Source organism: Erpetoichthys calabaricus, chromosome 4, assembly GCF_900747795.2.
Source record: "Erpetoichthys calabaricus chromosome 4, fErpCal1.3, whole genome shotgun sequence".
NCBI classification, from domain to species: domain Eukaryota; kingdom Metazoa; phylum Chordata; class Cladistia; order Polypteriformes; family Polypteridae; genus Erpetoichthys; species Erpetoichthys calabaricus.
The window spans coordinates 105,822,361-105,839,689 of record NC_041397.2 but is presented as its reverse complement, the minus strand read 5'-3'; the positions used below and the strand labels follow the sequence as shown (position 1 = coordinate 105,839,689).

Genomic DNA, 17,329 nt, shown 5'->3' with positions numbered 1-17,329 from the left:
TGGACGTATGGATTTATATCCATTATTGGCTGAAGAATTTCTAATACATTTGATCATTTCATTCTTTCCATTCTGTGTTGCATTGCTTCTCCGTGATCATAAATATAAACCTGACCGAATTGTGGTTTCTTTGAAATTAAATTTGTAGTAGCTCTGTCATATCACCTATGTCTATATATTCGATCTCTTTTCGCTGTTCCGTTATTTCACCGAGCAATAATTTTCATTTGTTAGCATTAATGTGATCTTTACTGTAAGTTTTTTGAGACTTTCAAATTTTAGTACTTTCATAATCTCTAACCTGCACTGCATGTGTATCGTGCCAATGTTTTTGAACCTCTTTATGACTTCTATTTTGTCTTCTACTGTTTGTCTTTTCGTCTTCTACTGTTTGTCTTTTATTTCTGCCCTCGCTTGGACCTGTTCGGTTTTCAGTTCATCTCTTGGCAAGTTTTATCTTGCAGGACGTTAAATTATTTCCCTGAAAATGTCTCGTCTCGTCTCTCTGAAAAAGTCGCGTTTGTCCCAAGATTTTTTTTATATAATAGAGGAGTACGTTCGACCCCTTCCATAATATTAGGGGTGTACCCCTGGGGTTGGTGATGTGACAAAGTCTGTTTGATCATTTTTGCTGAATACACTTATTGCTTCACTAGGGCCCTATGGAATCCGATTTATAATGAAATGGCATTTTACATTCCTTTTAATGAAATGGCACACTAGCACAACTGAACCTTACTGTATTTTGCAGTTCCATCCATTAGGTAGGAGCCCAGATCCTCCATGATGCTGTATGCTGAAACTGCAGTAGGACAGTGAGTGCCCTCCAGAATTGTAAGAGCTGTTACTAGTTTGATGCATCCTTCTGAGATTAAGGTTAACTTCACTTTTAGGTTCTAGGATATTTGTTACAGCCTGAGCTGATGTGTTCTCGGCCAGAAAAAAAACTTGTACATCTTGCCTGAAGAAGGGGCCTGAGTTGCCTCGAAAGCTTGCATATTGTAATCTTTTTAGTTAGCCAATAAAAGGTGTCATTTTGCTTGGCTTTTCTCTACATTCATAATGGCTAACACGGTACAACACCCTAGTACTACAGATATACAGTAATCCCTCGCTATATCGCGCTTCGCCTTTCGCGGCTTCACTCCATCGCGGATTTTATATGTAAGCATATTTAAATATATATCGCGGATTTTTCGCTGCTTCGCGGGTTTCTGCGGACAATGGGTCTTTTAATTTCTGGTACATGCTTCCTCAGTTGGTTTGCCCAGTTGATTTCATACAAGGGACGCTATTGGCAGATGGCTGAGAAGCTACTCAGCTTACTTTTCTCTTTCTCTTGCGCTGACTTTCTCTGATACTGACGTAGGGGGATTGAGCAGGGGGGCTGTTCGCATACCTAGACGATAGGGACGCTCGTCTAAAAATGCTGAAAGATTGTCTTCACGTTGCTATCTTTTGTGCAGCTGCTTCCTGAAACGACATGCTGCACATTGCTTCGCATACTTAAAAGCTCGAAGGGCAAGTATTGATTTGTGCTTGAAAAACAAACTCTGTCTCTCTCTCTCTCTCTCTCTCTTTGTCTGCTCCTGACGGAGGGGGTGTGAGCTGCCGCCTTCAACAGCTTTGTGCCTCGGTGCTTCGCATACTTAAGCCACACAGCCCTATTGATTTGTTTGCTTTTCTCTATCTCTGTGACAGTCACTGCTCCTGACGGGCACTCCTTTGAAGAGGAAGATATGTTTGCATTCTTTTAATTGTGAGACGGAACTGTCATCTCTGTCTTGTCATGGAACACAGTTTAAACTTTTGAAAAAGAGACAAATGTTTGTTTGCAGTGTTTGAATAACGTTCCTGTCTCTCTACAACCTCCTGTGTTTCTGCGCAAATCTGTGACCCAAGCATGACAATATAAAAATAACCATATAAACATGGTTTCTACTTCGCGGATTTTCTTATTTCGCGGGTGGCTCTGGAACGCAACCCCCGTGATGGAGGAGGGATTACTAAGTTCTCACCAGTCACCTCTGCGTTTGTTAATAACCTGCTTTGTAAGATGAGGCCGACTACTTGTGTACTGGACCCCATCCCCACCACACTACTTAAATCCTGCCTTCATGCCATAATCCCGACTGTTACAACAATAATAAACTCATCCCTTGACACTGGCTCCGTGCCACTCACTTTTAAAATTGCTTCTGTAACCCCAATGTTAAAAAAGTCTGGCCTTGATGCTGACAATCTTAACAATTTCCGGCCTATTTCCCACTTACCTTTCCTGTCAAAAGTTCTTGAGCGTGTTGTAGCTTCCCAACTCACCAATTACCTAACCTCTAATAATTTGATGGAACCCTTTCAGTCTGGATTCAGGGCGCGGCACAGCTGTGAAACTGCTCTGCTACGGGTAACCAATGATTTGCTTATGGCAGCAGACTCTGGACAAACTAGCATATTAATTCTGTTAGACCTCAGTGCAGCATTTGACACAGTCAGACATGACATCCTACTGTCCAGAATGGAGAACATGCTGGGTATCTCTGGCACTGCCCTCCAGTGGTTCAAGTCCTATCTGAGTGATAGGCAAGAGTTTGTTAGTCTTGGCAACAGCAGATCCAACTCCGTGCCAGTCACACAAGGAGTCCCTCAGGGCTCTGTCCTTGGTCCTCTGCTTTTCTGTATTTACATGCTTCCCCTTGGCCATATTATCCGTAGTTATGGATTGGGTTATCATTTTTATGCAGATGATACCCAGCTCTACTTCAATGTTAAAAGTGGAACTTCATCAGAGCTTTCTCAGCTCACAACCTGCCTTAGTGAAATTAAAACCTGGATGGAGCAGAACTCTTTAAAATTAAATTGCAATAAAACTGAACTCCTGCAAATTGGGACTAAAATGCAACTTAATAAAATGAGCTCCTTCCCAGTCCATCTTGGCAGTGATCTCATCAGACCTGCCTCTACTGTAAAAAATCTTGGTGTCATTTTTGATTCCTCCCTCACTTATTCCACCCACATAAATCACATTAAGAAACTTTCTTACTTTCACCTCCGTAACATATCCCGTGTTCGCTCCTTCCTCTCCTTCTCTAATGCTGAGAAACTTGTCCATGCTTTTATCACATCCCGCATCGATTATTGTAATTCCCTACTGGCAGGTGCCCCTTCTAATCTTATATCACAGCTCCAGCTTATTCAAAACTCAGCTGCAAGAGTCCTTACTCGAACCAGCAGCAGCGAGCACATCACACCCATCCTGCTCCGTCTTCACTGGCTCCCTGTGTCCTACAGAATCGAATATAAAATCCTACTAATAACCTACAAAGCTTTAAATAACCTCGCACCAAACTACATCAGTGACCTCCTCCATCACTATGTGCCTGCCTGCCCACTAAGGTCCTCTGATTCTGGTAATCTTGTTGTGCCCCTCACTAATCTACACTCCATGGGTGACAGGGCCTTCAGCTGTATAGCGCCCAGACTCTGGAATGACCTACCAAAATTAATCAGGTCAGCTGACTCCATGAATTCCTTTAAAAAACAACTCAAAACTCATCTGTTCAGGAAGGCTTTTAGCTCTATTTGACTTTATTACCTTTCTCTCAGTTTACATCTCTGTCAAGATGCCAATGTAACCTGTATGTGTGTGCTAGACCATCAATTATGTTGTCTGTTTTTTTTTTCTTAGAATTTACTGTCTTAATCTTCTTTATTTATTTATCTGGTTTGTACAATGCTATATACTGTATATTCTGCCGTTCTTTATTATATCCTGTAAGTGCCTTGAGCATGGGAAAGGCGCTATATAAATAAAATGTATTATTATTATTACAAGTGTTTTTCTAAGTAATTCTTATGAACACATTATCTGAAAATAAAGAAAGCTGAAGAACTCAGTGTATCCAGCAGGGGGCGCTAACTCCCTTGTTGAAATAAGTTCTTTTGTAATTAGAGCATGTTACATAACCCAAAACTACTGTATATAGATATAATATAAAAAAGGCGATACCACTCCCTTAATGATACGGCGGTAAGAAATCACTTAGGAGAAATACGCTTTCTTTAATGAAAGTTTATGCGGCATAACAGACGAAGGAAGCCATGACAAGACCTTCGGGAGTGGGGGCCAGATGTATAGAGTCTGCAATTTTCGTTGCTGCGTTGGAAGGATTTTCCGGATCGTATGACGGTATCTCCCATCCGTCCGTCGGCTTCAAAGTTGTGCCGTGCATTGTTCCAAGGCTTTATACTCTTTTTTTCAAGTGCAGGCCCCCACTTAGGTGAATCATGCCATTCCAAACAAGGCAAAGAGAGGATACAATTTCATGCTGAGTTTGACACACAAATAGTCTACAATGATCATCAGTCTGACTGCCCATTTTGCAGTTGTCCCTAACTTGTCTTGTCTTAAAATGTTTGCCTAGCAGTTCTAAATGATGAGCCCCTGTGCTAAACCTGTGTTCATTGTGCATGTGAGTAGAAAGAAACGTAGATTTATAAAATATTTTTGTACAAAGGACAGTGACATATTAAACTTACGTTACACTCAGTAATGCTGATCTGCTCAGATCAGAATGAGAGCACCAACATGCCATGGAATAAAATAACAGCTTTAATAACAACATCTGTTGGCTCACTTCAGATCTCATTTTTATTTGGCAGCTATTTTAAGAAACAAAAGCAATTCAGAGACTGAGTCTCAAAAAACATGAAGGGAAAAGAAGTCAATTAACATCAGAAATTGGCCGCCGATTAAGAAAGTGTCAGAAAGGAAGCCACTGCAGCACTCCATGCTTGGAGCTGGAGACCTCTGTGGAAAGCAAATAGGGGCCCCTGGCCTTTAATCAGACATCTAAGGATGTAAAGGTGTTTGCAAGCCTTTTTGAAAAAATCTAGATATGTAGTTCCCAGTTCAGGACATCTTTGATGGTTCTGAAGAATTCTAATGCTGCCAACTCTCTCCACAGCATCTCTTGATGTGTAGATGGTTTTTGTGTATCATTTGTTTCCTGAAGTCTGTGACCAACATTTTGGTTTTGTTGACAATAAGGGAGAATCTTAATCTGGCACCACAGTATCAGAAAGCAGATCTTTTTTTTCTCCGTAAGCCACCTCATCAATGTTGATCAGTTCTGCAATGGTAGTGTCATTGGTAAATTTAATGATTGAGTTGGTACTATGTCTGGTGAAACAGTCAAAGGTGAACAAGAAGTACAGTAGTGAATTCAACACACTACACTGTTAGATGAATGTACTAAAGATATTTGTAAAGGAAATAATGCTGTAAGCCTGAATAGGCTGGGGTCTACCTGTTAGAAATTCCAAAATCAAGTTACGAAGTACAGAAACCAGTTGTGCGCTTGCCTGTTTTCTTCCATAAATATACATACTCTAGGTTTTCCAATTACACTATAATGCCTTGCAATAGTAGCAGACCCACACATACTCTAAGGCAAATTTAACAATTTGCTTAATTGCATGACTTTGAACTGTGGGAAGAAACCAGAGTGCACACTGTGAAACTCACAGGTTGGGTTTTTAACGTGATATCGCTTCAAGTTAGAAACAAATATTAAGAAGGGAAGAAAAGGAAATGTGTTGGGACAAGTATTCAGTCCCCATACTTCAGTATTTTAGAGATGAACATTTTTCTGCTTTTTACTGTAGAGTGTTCAAGAATGGTTTTGGTCCATTCTTTCAGACAGGTTAGATGGGTGATGCTTGTGTATAGCAGTTTTCAGGAGTGCTGCAAATTTTACATAATATTCAGACAGAAAATTTTATTGTGCTATTGTAAGACATACATATTTTGTCTTTGAGTCACTCTAGTTTAGTTTGGCCTATTTATCAGGATCGTTATCTGGCTGAAAGAGTCCATGCTTCAGTTTTCTAGCACACTCAAACGTTATCTTTGGCATTTGTCAGAGAAATGATCAACATGCCTGATACCACGCTACCAGAGTTGTAAAATTCTTTGGCTCAAATGGGGGAAAGACAGTGTTGACATCATTGCTCTCTGTGACACCTCACAGATTTGGTCTCTTTAGGGCCATTGCTAGAACAAAGCCACTTCCAAGGAAAAGTTTGTTAGAATCCATGTGACAAAATCAGATACTGGAAGAAAATTTTGTGGTACAGTGAGGCTAAAGTTAAGCAGTTTGGCCTAAAGCAAAGCACTATCTGTAGTGTAAACCAAATAAAGCCCAATACCCAGTTGATATCATCTGTACTGGCTAGCATGCTGATGGCAGCAGCCACATTATACTCTGTGATTTGCTTTTCAGTAGGATCAACTACAGATTTTGTTGCCACTAGGGACAGATCCAAGTCATTGAGGAAAGAATATTTCAGTTAGTTATAGATCTGTGTTTAGAGTGAAGATTTTCTTTCCAACAGATCAATAACCAGAGCAAATAAACTACTAGTGAATAACTTGAAGAAAAATCAATCAATCAAATTTATTTATAAAGCACATTTAAAAACAACAGAAGTTGTACCAAAGTGCTGTACAAAGAAACATGTAAGGCTACTATAAAATAACCAATTTCATAAAACTATTGATTAAAACAATTTAATATCTATCCTCCCCCTCCCAACAACCTCACCCATCATAGAAGGCAGAGGAGAAAAAGTGGGCCTTTAACTGAGTCTTAAAAACCTCAATTGAAGGAGAAGATCTGATATGGAGTGGCAGATTGTTCCAAAGTCTTGGAGCAGTAAAACGAAAAAGCCCTGTCGCCCTTAAACTTTAGCCATGATCTACGAACTGCATGAAGTAATCGAGCAGATGACCTCAAAACTCTTGTTGTCAAGAGAGGATTAAGGAGCTCACAGATATATATTTAGGAACAACATCATGCAAGGCCTTATAAACAAACAAACAAAATCTTGAAGTCAATCTGAAGTTGGCCAGAAATCTGGCTGCAGCAGGGCAGATTTGGACAATCCCACATATAAGGAATTGTAATAATCAAGCAGAAACATAATAAAAGCCTGAATCACTGTTGTCAAATCCTTCTATGAAAGGAAGGATTTTAACTTTGAAATTTGCCTTAGTTGGTAAAAGCTGGACTTTACTAGCCTGGAGATTTGTTTGTCAAAGCTTAGAGATGAATCAAAGATGAAGGCTATTATACTGGATTGGCCCAGAGCTTGCAGTCTGACTTGGCAGAGTTTTATCAAATTCATAATGAATATTAGACAAAAAATTACAAAATCTAAATGTAAAACTTGTGCATACATATGCAAGAAAACTCCAGAATATTAATTGCTGTTAAAGGACTACTTGTGAAGTATTGACTTGGAAGAGATATTTTTCTAAATGGGAGATACAAGTCTTTCATTCTGATGAATCCATTGTTATTGAATTAAAAAAAGGTTTTACTCATAAATGTATTAAATTTATTGTGTTAATGAAGGGATACATATTTATTTTTTCAAATAAACTGTAATTGAAATTTGGAGATTTAACACGAGGGGGTAAATGTATTCTCCAAGTGTAATTTAATTTTTTTTTTTTTTTTTTTCTGGTTTAGGCAGTATTACATTAGTTAAAAAAACTCAAGCTTGATCTATGCACAAAACCTTTTCCCACAGTGCACCTGAGATACTGTCATACTTAGGCAAATTCCATATGTGGCCTTTCATTTTACTTTTTGTATGTAAAGCAAAATGATTTCTAACAAACCAAATCAAAGCAATATTTGATGTGACCACCTTTTGATTTTAAAAATGATTCAGTTACCTTAGATACACTGTTGTGTGTGGCTTTATACGAAATTCAGTTCACTAACTGACACCTTTTTGAGTCAAAAATTAAAACTTGATTACATCTGTTCAGAAAACGTGCTGACATTATTCAGCTGCTGACATTGTTCAGCACCCTAATCCTTGTGTATAGGTGCGTCTCTTAGCTTTATTTCCAGTCCAGTTGAAAGTTTTTTTTTCCCCATGGAAACTACTTCTGTGAAGACTTCTGTACACTGTAGATGGTTGTACTTGGGTCCAGTATTTTATGTTAATTCAGTGCTGATCCCAGTGCTAAACTTCTTCCAGTTTCATAGGGACACCAGTTTGATTGATCTCTCATCTACTTCACTCAGTTTCCTTAACTGATCATTGTGATTCTAGTCCTCAACTTTGCTCAGTTTTCTTGTACTTCTTTAGAAGAGCTTGGATAGCACATCTTTAAATTCTTATCTACCATGAAATTTCTTCTTGGGAGTTACTTTGCTAATCCTGGATCAAGTATCTTGTGCTTTGTTGCTATGCTTAGTCTATAATTGTGTGAGAAATGATGATTTGAAGTTAAACTGCAACATCTGCTGTACATTTTCATTTTGTTGTCTTTCACCCAGTTTGATTCCTTCTGCACCCATTTTGGTTACATTTTATTGTTTTGTTTCTATCAATGTTTTATATTTTTTATCATTAGCACCTGATTTTGTCTTTGTTTGGCTATGCACTGGGCTGTATGCCAAAAATGTAATCAAGCTTTTATCTGAAAAATGGTCTGTTTTCTTTAATGAAATAAAAAAAATTTTACATTAACATTTAATTTTTGGAAAATGTTTGCAAACTGACATACTAATACAGACAAAAAAACATTAAGGCAAAATTTACGTTAGAAAATCTAGGGTGACATGCACAGTACTGTGTGTATGTATATTATGTATTAAAAATATATAAATGTATATTTTTAATTTATAATACACACACACACACTAAGCAGTATGTCTTTGATGCCATGAGAATGCTTAGCTGTGTTATCCTGGTATTTCTTTTACTAATAGCCCAATATGTGACATTGGATGTTAAAAGTATTCAGTTAAACTTTTTTCAACACTACCAGGATTACTTATTTGCCTGTAGACAAAGGATTTTCTTATTAGTTGTACACTGGGCTACAAAATGAAGACCATTTCCTCTTATACGATATACTGCGTATTTGTGTGTGTGTAGTATTTTATTTGTCCCCAAGGGGAAACTAAGAGTTTAAAAATAGACAAATAATAAATTATATGTACCATCCCTATAAAAAATATTCACCCCTTTAGAAGTTTTCACAGTTTAATATTATTCAACTTTGAATCACATTTGATTTAGCTGGACTTTTTTGACATTGATCTACATAAAATGAAAGTGAAAAAAATGAAAGCAGATTTCTGTAAAGTGATGAAAATTACAAATGTAAAACACAAAAGAAGTGATCACATAAGTATTCTCCCCCGTCAAGTCAGTATTTAGATGCACCTTTTATTGCCATTCTTGCCTCGAGTCATCTGGATACTACCATTTTCCCCATTGTTCTTTGCAAAACTTGCCAAGCTTTGTCAGGTTTCTTGGGAACTACGACTGAACAACCTTTTTCAAGTCAAGCCACAAATTCTCAAATGGATTGAGATCCGGACAATGAGATTGTGATTTTTATGACAGTCCTGTGTAGCTTTGGCTTTAAGCTTGGGTTTGTTTTGCTGGAAAACAAAACTTTTCTCAAGTCACATTTTTTTAAGACTGCAGGATTTCTCTCTCTCTCTCTTTTTTTTTTTTTTTTGCATTTATTTTAACCTCATCTCACAAGCCTTCCATGGCCTGCTTCAAGGAAGCTTCCTCACAGCATGATGTTTCCACCACCATGCTTCTAAAGTGAGTGCTTTTGATAATGAACAATTTTCACTTATGCCAAATTTGACATTTATTCTGATGTCTAAATAAAGTCACAATTTATTTCCTTTTCTGGCTATAGAATCTTTTTTTTTTTTTTTTTCTTTCTTTAAACTGTGGCTTTCTCTTTGCCATTTTCCAATAAGCCGCCAATGGTGAAGTATCCAGGCAACAGTTACTGTGTGCACTGTCTCTCTAATTTGACCAACTGTAGCTTGAGTTATAATACGTCGTCCCTCACTAGTCTTTGTGCATGATCACTCATTATTTGAGGACGGTATGCTCTAGGCAGATTTTTAGCTGTACCATACTTTCCATTTCCTAATTACTTACTTAACTAGAATCCTAGGGCTTTTCAGTGACTTGGACATTTTCTTGTATCCTTCCCTTGACTTATGCTTTTAAATCACCTTTTCACAGAGATGTTTGGAATTTTTTTGTCTTTACAGTGTAGGTTAGGCCACAATACTAACTCACCTTTAAGTTGGACCTTCCAGATATAGGTACATTTATTCTACAGTCAGTTGACACTCCAGAAATCCTTTTTGTGTAAGTGTGGACAGCATTTATCATGGACATTGTACCTGTGTTCAGATTTATAGCTGTTCATGCAGGATTTTTTAAAGAATTCTTATTCCGTGTTGCAAAATTGACGAACCGCTAAGAAACTAACAAAGTGACTACAGAATTTTATTGTAGATTGGTATAGATCACAAGAGGAGTATAATACAATGTTAGAGATTCTACTTGAAGAACTATGAAGATCATAATTAGTGGAAGAAATAAGATCATTATTAAGATCACAGTTTCCCTGCAGAGTTAATGACTGTGCAAGAAGAAGGCTTTTCAAGGAAGCTACCAATTGCTTTCTCAAAGGAGCTGCAGAAATTCATTGCAGAAACTGGCTACGCCCTGTATAATTAAAGCCATTTTGTGTATTCCCATGCATATGAATAGGTGGGTAGCTGGCAAGGTTGAACCCATTACTCACAAAAAAGATCACCCAAGCTTGTGTAATATTTTCTAGAAGACATACTGATTCTTAAAGAACTATATATGAATGTAATGGTGTTTTCAAACCAGGGTGAAACACTCGGGTCTTAATTCCATATGGTAAGGTTCGTGCCAGCACAGTTCATCAGCTTAAGAAAACAGGATCTACTGCCTAGTGTGATGAAGGCTGATTCTCCTGAAGACCTAGTTAAAACCCCAACCTTAATCATATTGAAACTGTATGGACTTGTCAGTTTGACTGTATATATGAGGTAATTAATATCTGCATTCAACAAAAATTAGTACATTTGGAAATGAGTTATAGCACAGTGGATAAAACACTTGTATTTTCTGATGAATTACTGTAATATTAATAATTTAAGTTACAATATATCTAACTGGTTCTTAAAGTACAATATAGTCAGTGTTCTGCTGCTGAAGAACAAAATGAAAAACAAGCACTCTTGAAAATCAACTAGTAGTGTGACATTATGACAGTTTGAAAAAAGAAAAAAAGATTCAATAAAGATCTCTGTGGAACTGCAAGTGTCAGGTTTTCCACATACTATGACAGAAATAAACTGGAATTATGATAAGCCAAGTGAAAATGAAACATTAACAGTTTATTGTAATTTTCTGAAATATTCGTATCTTGCCAGAAGATGAATTTTATACTGAAAGCAGCCAACAAAGCAAGGGGATTCATACAGTAAGGATAATAAAGTTAATTGAACATTTATTTTCCCTTATGTATTTTCCTCAGAAGCAACACTGAAAGTTGCTACCACTGCTTATTTTAGAAACCATCCAGGAAACGAAGCAAATGCAAACCAGTCTTGGCTCCGGACGCTGGATAAGCTGATCAAGAAGTATATGTGAATATGAGTATGCTCCAGAATATTTGACACAGCATGCAAATTTTGCCACTCTTGTGCCTTCCAACCATTCTCTATTCTGCTTACCTTGTTTGAGGCAGTTTACAAACGAACTCTGAAGAGGGCTCACTCACTTAAACAACTGTATATTGTACTAATTTAGTTAGCAATTTTACTTCATATAGTCTTTCAGAAAGGGGTATAATAGCCCAGGGGAAAATCCACACATACAGGCATAGACGTAGGATCATGGAGTTATGAGATGGCACTGCTAATGACTGTGTCACTTGATTGTTCATTCTCAAGAAAACTTGTCCTCAATCAGACAACTTCATATGATAGCAGTGTTTTTTTTTTTTTTGGTTTTTTTTTTATTTGACAGTCATAATCTCTTGCATATTGGAAAAACCCAGGACTGGGTTCCTCTTCTTAAAACTGTTGCATGATAAGAGTATGCTGTTGCTATCAAACACTGGGGTATGACATTTTTGATTGCTTAACTGACAACAATGTACACATATCCTATTGCATTGAACCATTACACTGCTTACCACAAGGAACTCAGATTGTTACAAAATTACCTCTCCATGGAATTACAACACTCCTGGAACCTTCCATTATTAATACCTATAGGATGGCTACTGGGAATTTGAGAGATTTTGTCTTTTTATCACAATGAATGAACAAGGTTTTGAGACCAGCAAACAATGCTGCATGTATTGTGCTTCACCCATCCCCAGGTTTAAATTGCCCTTTGATTATTCAGCACGTGTTACCATTGACATCATGGTTATTCAAAATTACAGCATATAACAAATTCTTTATTTTTAGGTATATTCCATAATTTTGTAACATCATGCAGTACCTGCAAGAACAACTGTTAATACTGTTATGTTGTGCAGGTGATTTATAAATGGTAAAATGCTTGAAAAGTTTAATTTTTTCCTTGGGAATTTAAAATTAAGACCACTTTACTAATTTTCCTGAAAATTAGAATTATATTTAGGCTCTGATTGTTATAATTAATATAGCAGATGTTTTACTTTCTTGCACCTTCTCTCACTGTTGGGAATGGAAATGGCAAACATAATTTCACATTCCTAGTAATAATATTAGTTGTATCCTAATTGTGTTTTTTTTTTTTCTTTCAGTTATCAATATTTAGTTTTGGTATAATTAATTAGGACCTGCTTTAGCAAACAATACGTGTCAAGAACCTTATTTGCTTCATTATCTATGCACTATTTTTGTTTATCTTTATTATTGATTAGGAACATCTAGATTTTCGTTTGTCAAGTAGCTTGGAAATTACTGTATTATAAAAGTGTGGCTGTTCAAAATTTATTTTATGTTACAGATCAATATCCATCATCTTCACATTACACAAGAAACTGGGATAAGTTAGTAGGAGATATTAAAGAAGAAGAAAAGAATGAAAAATTGGAAGGAGATGCTGCTCTTAATAAACTATTTCAGCAAATTTATTCTGATGGAACTGATGAAGTTAAACGTGCAATGAACAAGTCATTTGTAAGTAGCTTCATGAAATAAACTTTGTTTCATAAATAACGATATACATTGTCTTCCCAATGTTCTTAAAAACTGAACCAAGTATACACAATAGTATTAGTAAAAACTTTTAATTTATTAATTTCAGTATTCACCTACACTGCGCCACTATCTTCAAAAAATATTTGTTTTGATCATGATCAAATAAAATCTTTAAAGTCTGCATTAAATTAAGCAGTTTACTAAGATTAAGGCCTAATTTCTGTTATAAATATTTCTTTGAGTATTTTACTAAAAAATGTAATTAACTGGTAAATTATGGAAAATGAAAAGGTCAGTTTAACTTAGGTGAAAGATTTTGTTAACAAAAACATTATTTATTTATTTCAGACTGAGTCAGGGGGAACAGTCCTGAGTACTAACTGGAAGGATGTCGGCAAAAGGAAAGTAGATGTTAGCCCCCCCGATGATGCAGAGTGGAAAAAGTTCTGAAACTTTGCTGCTTTTTATTTAAAGTGATTTTTTTTTTCAAATTATTTGTCCAGGAATTGATCTATATGGCTCTCAAGCCTTTACATATACTTTAGACACTCTGTAACCTACAGTGTACTTTAAAGTTGTGTAACAGGTTTTTTTTTTTTTTAACACAACTTCATAAATATATACAGAATAATGTGTATACTCCAATGATTTTGAATTAATCTGATGTTTTCAGAAGTTGTTTGAAATGGAATTCATCATTTTACCCAGCATTTTAAAAAAGATTGAATTTGGTCATTGTGTTCAGTATTTGCATTGTGTGTAAATTTAAATTCTTTCTAAAATATATATCTATATGTTTATTTATATTTATGAATCAGCTTGTTTGACTGCACCTTGCACTGTGAATTCTGCTTATGCTTTTAAAAGATCAGAATGGTTAACTTCCTTAAAATACCTCAATTTAAGTTTTTATATGGGAAGATTTTTCAGGAATATATTATCTACAGTTTGGTATATTTAATGCATATCATCTGACTGCATTTTCCTATTCACAATCCAGCTTCAGGCTCCAGTAAAAGATGGCAGTATTTGTCACAGCTACTACTGAAACTACATTTTCACCAACTAAAACTCTGAAAACGTATTTTTGTCCCACTAATTGGCTGTGGGGCTTGAAAGTGAGATCTTCATACGAGCTCTTCATAAAAGATTTAATGTGAAAATATATAGTAATAACAGACTCTGCTGCCTTATTTAGTTAGAACTGCTTTTTTGCCTTGTAGTGTCAAAATAATCTTTTTGTCAGTTTCTAACTGTACTGGTGGATGTGTAGTAACAAACATTTTCATTAAATTTTATATTATCTCTTACACATGAAAGCAGAAAGTAAATCATTAGAAGCAGTAAAGTTAAGTCTGGGTGATCAACTAATATCATGATGTTTGGACTGAATCTCAACACACAATAATGATATGAAACAGAATTTGAACACACCATTACTTTATATTGTAATAGCACATTTTTTATTTAGTAAACACCATGGGTAGGAGGGGGGGCTTAAACGTCATTAATGTTGCGCAAATAAAAATATGGTGACAACATTTTGTAACAAGTTTTATTCTTTTCTTTTCATTCTTGTTTTGAAAAAACGGACCTCTGTTGGAAGTGAACAACCCAATGAAGACAATATGTGAAAAATAGAAATAAAAGATCTACTCTCTTAAATATGAGATTACTACAAGTTGTAAAATATAAACAATTTCTATTTAATTGATGATTTTTAATGTGCAGCAAAATATTTTTCCATTTAGACACTCTGAATTTCACTCTCCGTAACCTAATAGTTTGCTGTAATCTAAGATACAAGCCAAAAAGGAAAGGTCAAGAGTATAACTAGGTATGCTTTAGTCTCACATTAACCCCAGACCAGTCACTCATGACTAATAATAAATAAATATATATCTGTAGTTGTAAACTAGTCTTGGAAACAACTGCAACAGAATGCAGTATTTCAATCCAAAGTGTTGGTATTAAGCCTTTTTTTTAATACTGGAAATTATGTTAATTCTGACTAAACTGTCAACTGAGTTCATATTAATCATGCTCAATTTAAAATGTTTATGTTCAATTTATCCTAAAAGTCCCTTTGCCAGATTTTTAAACAGTGTCATTCTTGAATTGTTGAAACCTTACCTGAAACCATGGACTGAATTTGCAGCTGGTGGAGTTTAAGTAAAATGTTCTAATCATTTCATCTTGTGTGATGTAAATTAGGGAGGCAACTTTCATATACAGTATTGTGAACTGTTGTACCTGTCCTTTGATATGGAAGTTTCATCTTTAGCACAAATGATGAAGCTACGCTTAATATAGTTTAGATCTTGCAGATGTAAGTATAATTAGATGCTTCCAAATTCTGTGCAAACCACCAGCTAGTCTTCTAACTTTCCAACTTTTTTCCTGTTGCTGTTACTGATTTTTTTTTCATTAATCTATAAGTACTGAAGATGAACTTTGTTTAAAATTATATTTTAATATTCTTCATCTCTTGCTGTCATCTTGATTACCAGTATTTTGACTGTGGTTTCTGGTTTTATGTCAGCTGTGAAAACATTGCTTCGCTGTGGTATAGACTGAGCCCATACAGTGATGGCCATTGGAAACTGGAAAACTGGGTTTTCCCAGTGTTGTACTGGATTTCATTCCTGTCACATTCATAATTACCTAATTCTCACACTTCATGGAACCGTCTGATTGGACACCTACATCAGAAATGTATTGTTTTTTATATACACAGTCTATAATATTTGGAAATATACTTTTTACTGTTGCATAATACCCAGGAGATGTGTTGGCTTTAATACTTTTTAATGTTAGTTCATAATATGTTAAGGTGAATTTGAGTATGTTGTATTATGCTTAAAGATTATTTTTTTTTTTATTGGTCATCTGGTGTTTAAAATTAAGATTAAATAGCAAGGCAGTTATGAAAAGTTTGTTTTTATCATAAAATGTAACTTAATTTGGTATTTACATAAATAAAAAGTACATTTGATAGGCACTACTCCAGTACTTACTAAATGTTTGAAAGATTCCCCAAATTCAGAGTAGTAAAATATACATTGAACAAATGTTGTGGCCTAGAATAATAACAATAGGAATAACTGTCTAATTAAATAACTTGGCTGATTAGCAGCACTTCTATGACTTCTAATTATGAGAGTAGTTTGAACAAAACCCTGAGGCTGTGGTTGTCTATTGGAGACACTTGGCCTGTAGATAGCTAGCTACAATCACAAAACAAGTTATTTCCTCCACTCGGCTAAACTAGCCCTGCATCTATGACCGTACATTATCTTACTGGGTTATAGAGCTAACATCATAAAATTGGCAAAACATTGTTTAAAATTGTTTCATGCAGACATGGTATTTTGCAAGTATTCACAACCTGCTTCTGGTCAACAAGAAGGGTCTAATCTTGCATTTCCAATAGTTAATTATTCATCACTTTCTGGCCTAAGAGGCATCCATACCACAGAATATGAATTTTATTAATTGTATAGCTTATATCATTTAAACATTTATCACTATATTGTCTTTATTTTCGTTAAAAATTTACAGTTTATCTTTAAGTGTTTTTTGTTACAACCCAAGTAACAAATCGGCAGCATCATTTTGTTTCTCCATATTGTCTGACCAGAAATTCACATGAACACAATAAAGTGGTAAGGTGAAATGTCACAAAGTTGAGCTCTGAATATTTTGAGAACCTGAATGGAGCATAAGCTAGACAGTTTAGAGGAAGATGTCACTTTCCTTTTCCTTCTTTATTATCCAGCTGACTAAATTCTATTTTGAGTATGGTTAGTTCTGTCATCATAGCTTTGGTTAATTGGAAGACATTAGCATATGACACGTGTACTCTTCTGCATTGTCAGCAATGCTTAGGTGTCATTTCTTATTTATAACACTTTGACTTCTGTCGACTTCTCTCACAGTGGTTTTATAAATCATTTATTAAAACTCAAAACTGAATTTAAGTAAGTTATAAATTTTGCAAATTTAAAAATCTGTGATTAATAAAATAATTTGGTAATATTTTCCTTGAAGTGTGTGGTCAAATACCATTTTAAATATTGAAAAATCTATTTATACTTATTATTTGCAAATGACTCCTGTTAGCCTGTAACAACTGCAACATACCAGTAACAAGAATTAGCTTTACATAAAATGGTCATGCTATATCCTCCAGTCCCAGATGGTGTTCCGGATTGACTGTTATCCCTATACTGTATATTTACTTTACACTA

The 17,329-nt window shown here is 35.5% G+C and overlaps 1 protein-coding gene across 2 annotated transcripts in view; it reads left to right on the top strand.

Annotated features, from left to right (window-relative positions):
* sugt1 (SGT1 homolog, MIS12 kinetochore complex assembly cochaperone) overlaps window positions 1-14,709 on the top strand; it is a 47,160-nt gene extending 32,451 nt beyond the window's left edge. For both annotated transcript variants that reach the window (XM_051927329.1, XM_051927328.1), the window contains exons 12-13: window positions 12,886-13,058; window positions 13,428-14,709. In XM_051927329.1, the coding sequence (XP_051783289.1) occupies window positions 12,886-13,058; window positions 13,428-13,529 (275 nt within the window). In that variant the 3' untranslated portion in view covers window positions 13,530-14,709. The remainder of the gene's footprint in view (window positions 1-12,885; window positions 13,059-13,427) is intronic.
* The last annotated feature ends 2,620 nt before the right edge of the window (window positions 14,710-17,329 follow it).